This window comes from Paroedura picta, chromosome 4 (genome assembly GCF_049243985.1).
Source record: "Paroedura picta isolate Pp20150507F chromosome 4, Ppicta_v3.0, whole genome shotgun sequence".
NCBI lineage: Eukaryota > Metazoa > Chordata > Lepidosauria > Squamata > Gekkonidae > Paroedura > Paroedura picta.
The window spans coordinates 114966774-114978885 of record NC_135372.1 but is presented as its reverse complement, the minus strand read 5'-3'; the positions used below and the strand labels follow the sequence as shown (position 1 = coordinate 114978885).

The following is a 12112-nucleotide window of genomic DNA, read 5'->3' as shown; positions in this document are numbered from 1 at the left end:
GGGGCAGGGGAGATTAAATCTTTTCACTGCAAAGTTTTTCCAATTTAAATTGCCTCTCTGAATATGATGGAAACAAAAAAAAATATTATTACTCATTGAGTGGAATCTGTTTGTAAGGCAACCATAAGCTACAGTTTGCCCCTTCAGATGGCCAACTTGTGAGGAACAAAGATGAAGAGGAGGGACAAACATGAAGAGGAGGGATCCCATGATAAGCCTGAACATTTTTCAATTCCTATTCCAGTTATGCTTGAACAAGCCAAAATGTGTGCGGATCAAGTACAAATGAAATCATGTCCTCTGATACTTTTTAAAAATCATATGTGAAATATACATTGTTCATGCTCAGAAGTATTCTGTATGATTGTTTCAAAGGTCCAGTTAAGCCATTCACCACCACCAATCAGTTTTCTACTAAAATTTCCTGCCTATCTCCATTAAATCTTCAGGGAGGCAGTGAAAGCTCTGGACTCTGCCACATATGTGTTCTCTGACAGACACATGCTGATCCTGATAGGGAAGAAAAATTACAGACTAGCTATCAGTAGATGACTATGAGGAAATGCCGAAACAAAGGCACTTGGGTGTGTACACATTATCTGTTCAATCATTACCCTCCTTCAGTTAAGCATCCTTTACCACCCTTTCCTAAATGATTTGGGGCTGGTTTAGGTATCATCGCAGCATTTCTGGAAACTTGCTCATGAGTGCAGAGTAATGTGTGAACTGAACAATTATGCAAAAGCTAATTCCAGGATTACAGGCACTCAGGAGAATTCCCCATGATCATGGAAACTGGTTGGCCAATGAGTTAATCCAGCACTTGTGCCCTCTAAATGTTGGCTGCAGGGGGCAATGGTTCTGTCATATTCAGGGAGAGAAGATGGCCTTAAGGACTAGCTGAAGAGTGAGAGGAAGGGACAGGGAGGAAGTGGATATGTCAGTCTTAAAAATCCACACACACACACACTTAGGTTCTCCTCATGACATACATCCATGTCACATCATTTGTTTTTGTGATGCATGAAAGAAAGAAAGATGGCTCAAGGTAAATGCCAGATATCTGTCAAATTAAAACTGAGCCATCTTTGTTCTGAAACATGCCATTGTTTTGGGAACAAGATAGCCCTAGTTCTTGGAAAGACAGAGCTCTGCAGAAGAACACACTCATATTCAAAACAAATATGCCTGTTGATGGAACATGGTGTCTTGATTATTTCATTATTCTCTCTTCTTGACCTTAAATGACAAACTACTGTGTCCCTGATGGTGCAAACAAAGGCAGCTTACATGACCCTGTAAGCATGGTGCAATTTTGTATTTTGTCTACTGGCCTGCAGTGGTTAATCCCACACTCTCTGCTGGGGTAATCGTTGTCCCAGTCGGTATTTCCCGGGGGGTTTGATGCACCTGGCGATCGTGGTCCAACACTGTTTTGGAAATCAGATGAAATATGTGAAAAGTCCTAAGTGGGGAAGAAACAAGAAAAAAAAAGTTGCACATACAAGTATGGTCAGATCAGGACAGTATTATGTGTAAGTGCTTGGCAAAATGCATATCCCAAGCAGGTCGATGAGAAGTCGCGGTTGAACACAGTTCTTAAAGGTACAGAGACCTTCAAGTTCAAGAACTCTGATTAATCATGGGCAAAACTGAAATCTTTCCAATAGACTGTAAAGCAACTTTTGGTTCCTGTACCCTTCTTTGATTTACAATCTGATAGTTGGAAAACTTTAGAAGAGTTGGTTTTTATACCCCGCTTTTCACTACCCAAAGAAGTCTCCAAGCATCTTACAATTCCCTTCCCTTCCTTTTCCCATAACAGACACCCTGTGAGGTAGGTGGGGCTGAGGGAACCCTGATAGAACTGCTCTGTGAGAACAGCTCTAACAGGACTGTGACTATCCCAAGGTCACCAGCTGGCTGCGTGTGGAGGAGTGGGGGGGGCGGGGGAAGATCAAACCTGACTCTCCAGATTAGAAGCTGCTGCTCTTAACCACTACACCAAGATGGTTCTCTCTGGATTGGATCTGGAATAAAATCCTACTAACTAAAGGGGAAGGGCAACTTCCATCAATTCCCTCTTCTTGCTATAGAACACCCTCTCTCCCAGAAGCTGAATTTCATGGAGTGCAGTGGGCTGCAGTGGGGTGGAGGGAGGGTGAGCGGGCCAGCGAGAGTTCCATTCCAGTGACAAAACATGTGATTTGGATCCAACCCTAAATCTATTGTGTGTATTATGCGTACTAACAGAAGCTGTTGCTGGTGTCTAAGCTTTTTTTGGGGGGGTGGGGTGGGGTGGGGGGAGTCATAGGCATGGTCAGCACAAGTACTAGTCTCTTGGTGATGATACACTTTGGTGACTGAACGTGAAGTAACTTTGTTAAACAAACAAACAAGCATGGTTTCTTTGTCAAATGCCACTGTTTGATAGCTCAGTCTGAAGTGACAATCATGTATTTATTTTGCCTATCCACCATCCACCTTTCTCATTGAGATTCAAGGAAGATTATGTAGCACAAGTTAAGTACAATCAACAGGATGGGACATCCAAGGAGCAGTGCAATATGGTTTGGACAACAGAAATCTCAAATCTGTAAACAAACTCCCAGCAAACCAAAAGCATTTAAACCGGCCAATTTAAACAGTGTAGAAAAGACCTAATCGGAGCAGATTTAAAGCAATCTGCAACAATATAGTAATATGGGCCTCAGTCCTTATCTCTTTACTGCCGTGTCTTTCTGTACCATTTCATGGCAGCAAAGTCCTATTCACCCGTGCAAAACAGCCCTATTGACTAAATCTGTTGAGATGCTACTGTCAGTGCCAATGCTGCCATGTTTGTGCAGGAACCAATCACAACCTGAAAGCCAATTTATATTCACCTGATAAATGTAAAATCTGGGCAGTAATAGAGAGTTCAAGCAAAGAGCTTTATGTACCTTACATATTTGGGCCAATAATACTTTCTGGAGCTCCGGCTCTCTGATCCCACATAAACCTCATTGATTGTCATTACTGTTAGTTCAACTGCACCACAATTTTCTGGAGGAAGTGTGTCTAAACATTCTGGCCTACATCAGCAACTGTGCAATTTGCCACCACAATAAACAATACAAACAATACAAACAATAGATTAAAATGTTTGTACTCAAACATTTTGCATTTATATATGCAAATATGTCCAGATGACCATGATAATGGTCTGATTTGGTGATCTGATGGGGACTGATTTGGAAGAAGAAGAAGAGTTGGCTCTTATATACCGCTTTTCTCTACCCAAATGAGTCTCAAAGCAGCTTACAGTCGCCTTCCCTTCCCTCTCCCCACAACAGACACCCTGTGAGGGAAGTGAGGTTGAGAAAGCCCTGATATTACTGCTCGGTCAGAACAGCTTGATCAGTGCTGTGGCGAGCCCAGGGTCACCCAGCTGGTTCCATGCAGTTGGAGCAGGGAATCAAACCTGGCTCGCCAGATTAGAAGTCCACGCTCTTAACCACTACACCAAGCTGGCTTTACAGGAGGTAGATGAAGAACTGCAAAACAGTTGTTCTTTCCCCCCCATCATGACATCCACTTGGCAGCTTTCAAGTTGCTGTATCCTATAGAACAAAAGAGGCTTTGGTTGATCAATGAAGGCGTGCTGCCTTCCGCATACCAGTGTATAGGGGGCTCTGGGAAAAATGCTTCTACTCTTTGGGTGATAAATCCAGGGGGATTTATCCAGGGGACACACAAGTTACATCCTACTAAATGCAGTAGTAAATGAACTCATAGAATTCCGATACGCTTACACAAGCTTTTTGATCCATTCCCCATTAGTTGTCTTAACTCTGCTACTGCCCCACGAATAACACAACGATCTGTTAATGCAGTAGTGATAATTTTTTTCTTGCTTTTGGACATGCCCACTGATTGTGTGCTCCTCCCACAGCAGAGGAGAGAAACCTTCCAGGGCACATGATTTATTTAATTACAGGGGCACAACCCTTGTTAGATTCAGAAAGCCAGTTCTGCCTATGGATTTCTCCTGCCTGAACACCAGTGTTAGCATGGAAACGCTTAAGCCATTCCTGCTTAGGACCCAAACCACTCACCTGCTGGCCTGGTGGTGAAGAGTTTATCGGGGGCTGTACCTGTAGTGCCATGGAAGGAGACAGGATGGGTTGCTGTGGGACCTGCTGCATGCTGAGGGGCTGGTTGAGGATGGAGCTCTGCGGGTGATGCAAAGACAACTGCTGATGGAGAGGGGGGCTGATTTGGAAAGCAGGGGGTGGTGAGGCACTGATGCTGGGCAACATAGGCTTGGAGTTGAGGGTCCTGGAGAGCCCGGGGTGAGGGTGTCCACGGTAACTCTGCAGATCTGATGGGGACAAGAAGGAGCCCAAACCGGGATACGGTGATGAGGCCTGTGGAGGCATCGTGTACAACGGCTGTTTCGGTGGGATCATTTTTGAAGGTTGATTGGTTTGGGCACTTTTTGTCTCCCCCTGGTCAGGTGAGCTCTGAGGGAAGAAAAAACAAACAAATGCAAAGGAATCTGCAAATTACGTGAAGCAAACAAAACGTGGGCATTGGGATTATTTGAAAGTAAGTAAATTAATAATAATAAACAAATTTGCATGCTGCCCTTCCGTGTCAGGCTCAGGGCCGCTTCCCAACAGTTTAAAACATCTGAATAAATTAAACAGATCAATCATTAAAACTATTTAAAAATGGCCTCCTCTTATTCAGCATGCCCTTTCCCTTAAAACACTTATCCCCTAGTGTCTGGAAGATGCTAAGAACAAGCTGTAAGATATGTTTGAATTTCATCAATCGATGGAAAACAAAACTGAAAACAAAACATTTCCCTCTGAAACGGTACCTTCCCCCCCCCCTATGATTCAGGGCTAATGAAAAGAAAGGCAACTAAGTTCCTACCATCTGTCCCCTTTTTATCCCATCCTTCCTCCAAGGAGTTCAGGGCTTTCCCACACAGCAACCCTACGGGGCAGGCCAGGCTGAAAAGGACTGTATCTGCACCACCTACTGGAGATCTGAACCCGGAGCTCCCCAGTATTTCATGCTAACCACAGTCTCACTTTAAATCCTGCCTCAATCCTGCCTGCCTCCTATTCCAAACACACTCCAAATTGTCTTCTACCTGAGCATGAAGACTGTTTTGCTTTGTTTGGGGTACCCCCATTAACTGTGACTGGCCTTCCTCTATTATTGTGTTGTTATGTGAATTTCTCTGTTTATATGTTTTACTGGATTGTTTCTACACACACACATACACAGATGAAAAAACACACACACACATTATTTTAAATGCTATTCTAATGTTGAAATGTTTTAATGCTTTGATGTTTGCTGCCTTGGGGGCTGCATTTGGGTGGAGAAGGAGTGCAGAAATGTTTCAAATAATATAACAGATTTCTTAAGACAGTGAATTTCAGTTCAATGCAGAGACTGGAATGTTTTCTCTAGCATAAACTGATCTATCTAGGTATTTCAAGACCATGCCTTTTTGTTTTGTTTTCTGGCTAGAGCCTTGCTGTTCTATGCCCAAGGCTGACAGTGGGGCTCAAATGGGTCCTGGCTTGCCAGAGGGCCAGAGAAGCAGGAGATACAAGCAGTGAAAGCCCCTTGCTTTCTGTTCACCTTGAGTGCCTAGTTCCCTTGAAGGCCATTTCATCTACTACTTTAATCCCTCATCTGAATCACCAGGATTGGTTTGGGTTATAACATTATTTCCCATGGTATGAGATGGTGATATAGTAAAATAAGGCTTATAGTTTTTGTGGAAAGTCAATAAGTAAGGAGGGAAAAGGTATATTTACTATTACCAAGGAGCATCCTACATTTCTGGGTGTTTTGCTAGGTATAGACCTGCCAGGTTTTTGGTTGTTTTTCCCCACCACAGTAAAACTGGACCCTATGGTTTATGCAGCACAGCATTTATTTTATTTACAAGGTACTTTGAAATGGCACTGTTTTACAATTAATTCCTTATTCATCACCCTATTGTTGTTATTCCTGTTTTACTACCAGGGAATGGAGGCTGGGCCTGCATTCAGATTTAACCACAAATGAAGGTTGTTATTTATTTAGCACATTTATATGCTGCCTCTCCAGAAACCTCCTCAAGGCAGCTTACAACAAATGAAACAAAGCCATTAAAACAGCATTAAAAACAGGGCAACACCAATCAATAGCACAATCCATAAAGAACAAGTTAATGACATTATAACAAGTTAGGGAATGACAAGTATGGACCGAGAAGCCTAGAATGATGTAAATAAAATCATCCTTGGGGCAGAAAAAAGTATAAAACATTAGCTTTATTTGTTAAAAACCTGGATAAAAATGCTTGTTTTGGCCTGGCACCCCAAAGAAAGTGAGGCAGGTGCCAGAAGAGCCTCATGGGGGAGGGCATTTCAAAGGCAAGATGAGGCAGAGGATGGGATAAAAACCGGTGGTTCTTAATGCTTACTGTCTAACCAATGAATGTAAAAAACCTCAAACTGAGGGAGACTTTGTTGAGTACAGTATATGCTATCTACCATGCCACCTGCTCCATTCTGTGAAATGCTTCAAAAGCAGGGTACTGTAACAATTATTTTTTTACTTATTTATTTATTTATCTCAGGCAATGGATGAGATTTTAAGCCATTTACTTGCAAAGGTATGGGGGGGGGGGGTTGGCTGCAAAATATCCTAATTCCAGGTTTATTTAAATATGAAAGTCACCTTTTAAAAACTCCCCTTAAAAAAAAAAAAAGACGAGCCCATAGCAGTTATTATTGCTGCTTTGCTAAATGCGGCAATACTGTGCCAATGAGTTATATGCGGCGTGGATGGAATACCAATATCCAAATATCCAACTTTAATACATTCAGTGCTGTTATGAATCTTTTTAAACACTTAAACCAACGAAAGGGACTTGGATTATTTCCTTTTTGACCTTTTCGCCACAGCTCTTAACCTTCAAGTATGGCTCAGTTAACTCCCCAGGCAAGGTTCCTCAGTGCTTATTCCACAGCATGAAGTGTGTGTTTACCTCAGTTTTAATTACACTAAAATTAAAATTATGGTACCTTTTAAAAAAAAAAATCAAATGTAATTCCATTCAATATTAACTTCAAAACCGCCGTCTCCGCCTGGCCATTTGCATTGCCAAGTTAACCAGTTCTATGTGGGTTTTGAGCATTTTGTGATCTGCACAGAGGTCAAGCCCAGTCCAAGATTGCTTAGTATTCTGCCCTCTTTTGCTACTGGTAGCCTCCAGGCTATGGGCTAAGCTACACATTATTACTTGTGGCAAGACTTTGGCCATCCTACTTCAATGTATTTCAATTTTTGTCAAATCCCGCCAAAATCTCTCCTGTCTCTGCATGTGTCACTTATCTTCTCCCTCCAGGCCCACTTGCCAACGTCCTTGTGTAACAACTCATAGGTTCCAAATACAAAACAGCATTTTCTCACTGCTAAGCCCAAGTGTTCTGCTACACTTCGCTTAGAGGTACCCCAGATGACACAGTGCACGGCTGTCCTGACCTCTAATCCCATGAAGTAGGAGCTGTCAGGACTCAGCATAGGAGGTGCTGAGGACTGATGCTCTGCAAGTGCGGTAGAATAATATGAGGCATATGTTGGGAAGGGACAGCAGCAGGCATGGCCAGATTTTGGAGTGGAAACATGGTGCCAGGAAGCAGAGAGTCGTGTTTGGCATCTTTCAGTGATCTTAATAATCACATACATTATTCGTGTCATTGGTATAATAGGAAAAGGGGACCAATAACCATATGCAAATATATTGTGTGAATTAAAAGTGAATTCTACATGAATTATCTTTGTACCATCCAACCCCTTTACTTTCTTGGATCCAGTGGCACTTTTAACACCAACATGCACCGTGAATAAAAAGTTGTTGATCTTAAAGTTGCCACTGGACATAAACTTTGTCCTGCTGCTTCAGACCAACATGGTCACACTCTGGAATTTACTTTGACAACCATTTAGCTAGATTTTCCTTTCCTCTTTGTTCAACTTCCTCTCACCCCCTCCCCGCCCCCAATCCCATGCCTGCCCACTCTTTCTTTCCTTCCCTTGACAATCTTACCATTCATTCATTCATTCATTCATTCATTCATTCATTCATTCATTCATTCATTCATTCATTCATTCATTCATTCATTCATTCATTCATTCATTCATTCATTCATTTTTTAGCCCACCACTCCCGAAAGGCTCGTGGCGGGTTACAAGATAAAAAACCCCCAATAAACTTCCCCTAAAAACAATATAAATTACACAATACCCATACAAAAATCCAAGATGCAATGCGGTGAGTTAAAATAATTAAAAGACTAAAAGATTCCCCTGACCAATCATGGGGTACATAACCACCAAAAGATTTCAAGATTATCTCACAGGATCTCAGTAGCTATTTTAAGTTGTTTAGTTGATCACAGACAACACTGTATGACTGCCAAAGGTTAGGCAATCCCAAACAGCTGCCGAGATCTTTTGAGGATAATCTTACAAGATCTCAGCACACATGATTTTCTATATATTTTTCATCCTTCCTTTCTTAATAAGAACATATGCTTAAGCTTTTTCTGCAAACCTCAAAATTCCATGAGATGTGCAGACATCTCTCCAGTCTGAATCTGGCCCATTTTGAAGGGTTTTTTTGGACACGTTAGGGCCAGGCTCAGAAACCTTCAGAAATCTTTACTGAATTAGACAAAGTCCAACATGATATCTCTGACTATCGCCACCCAGATGCCTTCTAAATAATGAAAAATGCATCCCCTTCTTTATCCTTGTAGAGTTTTTTTACCTGTTTTACTTTCTTATACCTTCAAATTTAAGCAATCTGTCTTTTTACATGTCCATCCATCCTATCCTTTCCAAAAATGAAAAACTGGCTAGCCATTGTGCGTATGTATGTGTGTGTGTGTGTGTTTGGAGTGGAATTTTGAATTATCTGATGCAGAATTCTGCAGACCCTGAATACTGATACAAACTCTCTCATGTTTTAAATCAGTCTAAGAGATAAGCCACCAGATCAGCTCCATATTCAGTTCAAGACACTCTTCCTTAGCAGGATATTGCTTAGAAGAAAATGCAGAGTACGGAGAATCACAAGTATTCTGAACTTGTCTGAATGTGACATGAGATTCTCCTGTTTTAAACATTTTAGAAAGAACTGTGTGGGCAATTTTGTCTTTGTGCTGTAAGTTTACTAACATGGATAAACAAATTGGTTTGGGCTCTCTGTTTTTTATTGTGGGTTCTGTACATGAATTTGTATTGTGCATGAACGTTGTATGGCCTTGACAGTACAGTATTAATATAAATAGTATTTACATGTACACTGTGCACCATTTATATATACAATATATGCATATAATTTATATTGCTAATCTACTGATGCACAAATGGTGTTGAAAAATGCATACATTTTATGGGAAAAATTAGATGTAAGAAAAATATCCCACAAATCTGGTTCTTACCAGGAAAAATTAAAGCCAGAATGGCAATTTCCGAACTAAAACAGATGAGACTTTAAACATTATCCATTCCTTGCCCAGGTGTGTACAACCAAGTCATAACTCTGGTTATAGAGAGCCTTATCTCAAAATACTGCACAAACCCTCAGGAAACCAGGCCTTATTCCGATGCAGTAGAAGAAATGCTAGCATCTTCACAATGTTTTCTTGAGCCATGCCACAGAGTCTTTCGCTTAGCTCTCACAGAAGGTAGTTAACACTGAAATTAGTTTGGATAGCATGGTTACAGGGTATTTCTTATAAACTTGCTCCTCCCCAGAGATTTTCATGAGTTGCAACTAATTTATCATTGCCACATCCACGGAGATTCACATATGAAACATAGTCAGTTACCTTGGAAACCAAGCTGGCCCGGTAGGCTGCCAGAGCTTTTAGGTACTCTTTCTTTGCTGCTTCAGTTTTCCGTTTATATGCCTAAAAAGGACCAAGAAGAGAACATTAATTAAACCAATGGTATTCAGTGGTGGCACTCTGACCATGCTGTGCTTTGCCACTTACATGTTGCTCGAGTGAGGCCAAGGCTCTGTTCAAGTACACCAGATGTGATAACACAACTGAGCCTCTGCTTTCAAAAGCAGCCCAAGCCTGAATAGAATCACATACACCCATTAAACAGAAATTGGAATCTAGAAATTGGAACCCTGTTGCCATCTGGCCTTCCTGCTTAACATTGATTTTGCTTCCCCATCATATCACAGAGCTCACTGGACTGTCAGAAGTGGCTACAGTTCTCCTACTAGCAATACACTGTTAATTAGGCTTCTCGTTTTCTTGGCAAGAAAACTTCTGGCAACAGAATAGATCCCTCCAAATATAGGTCCTTTCTTGATACCCCACCTACCCCCAGTTGCCAGCTCTGGTTTGGGAAATCCCTAAACACTTTTGGGGTGGAGCTGGGAGTGGATGGGATTTGAAGTGGGGAGGGACCTCAGTGTTATATGTGGAGTCCACATTCTGTTGACCTGCCTTAAAACACCATTGGTGGAGCTTATCCTCAGTGAGATCTGTGATTTTTGATGTCACATCTTCATCTTTGGCAGATACTTAGCTTGGGTATAGCTAGAGGCATTTCTGGCAGGGGAGGAAATGGGAAAGTGCCTGTCAGTTTGCAACACCTCACTAAGATTTGGTCTGAGTAAGGTTGCCAGCTCTGGAGTGGGAATACCTAGAGACTTTGGGGGTACAGTCAGGAGTGGGCAGGATTTAGGGTGGAGAGGGACCCCAGTGTTGCATAATGCTATGGAGTCCACCCTCGAACGCAGCCACTTTCTCCAAGAAAACTGATCCTTTTAGTCTGGAGATGACTTGAAATTCTGGGGGATCCCCAGGTCCCGCCTGGAGACTGGCACCCCCATTCCGCCACCATTTTCATCATGGCATCTTTATATAACAGTTGCTCTTTTTAGTCTCAGGAATCTGGCTAGGATTGTCCAGTTTACTTATGCTTGTCTTTAACAGGCGTCCTCAACCTTTGGGGGCCTTGTGGGCACCTCTGGAATTCTGATTTGTTGAGCATGGTGGCTCAACAAATGGCTGCCAATGGTTGCACAAGCTTCCCTTCAGCCCCATAGTGAAGATGCTTGTGATGTGGTGGCAGCTGCTGCCAAAGTAACATTTAAAAAAAAATCTGCACTGCTAATCAAATCTCCAGTGGCCAATCAGTATTCCAGGGAAAAATCTCGCCTGGCTTCATCCGTTTTCTAAAAGCACTTGGCAGCACCAGGAAAGGCTTCGTGGCCCCCACATAATCCACATTGGGGGCCCTGGTCGAGTACATGACATTTCTTGACCTAGTCTTAGTGTTGTTTCTGGCTTTTAAAATGTTTTAGTGCTGACACTAGCATGCTATTCTAATGAAAGGCATTAAAGGTTTATTGTATTGGGTTTTTAGTCCCTTTAATCAGAAGTTGACTAAAAATCACACTGCTGAAAAATGGGATGGAATTTTCACCAAATATCTGTCCAGTCAATGCCTCTCAGTCAAAAGAGAGAATTTTATTTCCCTGACAAGCTTAGATTCATAGCTAGAAGCCAACACACTAACACTCTGAGCGAGTGACATTCTTCAATGGTTCCTTGAAATACAGCAAGAAAGCCATCACTGCAAGACTCAGTGTGCATCAGCTAAAAGAGACCAGATATTTCTCATGTTGGCATTGATGTGAACCAATTTTAGTTGCCTTGAAATCTGCAGGCTCCAGCTTCTTCTTTGTGTTTAGGAAACCCTCTATAGTGTGGTTGTTCAATAATTACTGCTGTCAAAAGCAAAACAAAAACAAAAAATATATACAACTTTGTCTCATGCATTCAGAACAGTCACCATGTATATAGTGTCTATAGTGCAGTCCAAATTCAATGCCAAAAGAAAATCTGAATACTAAGACAGGGCAGCTACCTAATTAGTAGCTGTTAATATTCATGCTGGGAAAGCAAACTTTTCTGAAAACCCTCAGCAGTTGCCCCAATAGCTGGACACTGAGTGATTGTGATGCTTTAATTTGCATTAAAATAATATAGGGTAAAAAGTTGATTTGGGCTATTATACGTAG

At 41.8% G+C, this 12112-nt stretch overlaps 1 protein-coding gene across 5 annotated transcripts in view; it reads right to left on the bottom strand.

Annotated features, from left to right (window-relative positions):
• TOX2 (TOX high mobility group box family member 2) overlaps positions 1-12112 on the bottom strand; it is a 298443-nt gene that overhangs the window by 13428 nt on the left and 272903 nt on the right. For all 5 annotated transcript variants that reach the window (XM_077335269.1, XM_077335270.1, XM_077335266.1 and 2 more), the window contains 3 exons: positions 9897-9977; positions 4098-4505; positions 1335-1465 (listed from right to left, as the gene is read on the bottom strand). In XM_077335269.1, coding sequence (XP_077191384.1) covers positions 1335-1465; positions 4098-4505; positions 9897-9977 — 620 coding nt within the window. The remainder of the gene's footprint in view (positions 1-1334; positions 1466-4097; positions 4506-9896; positions 9978-12112) is intronic.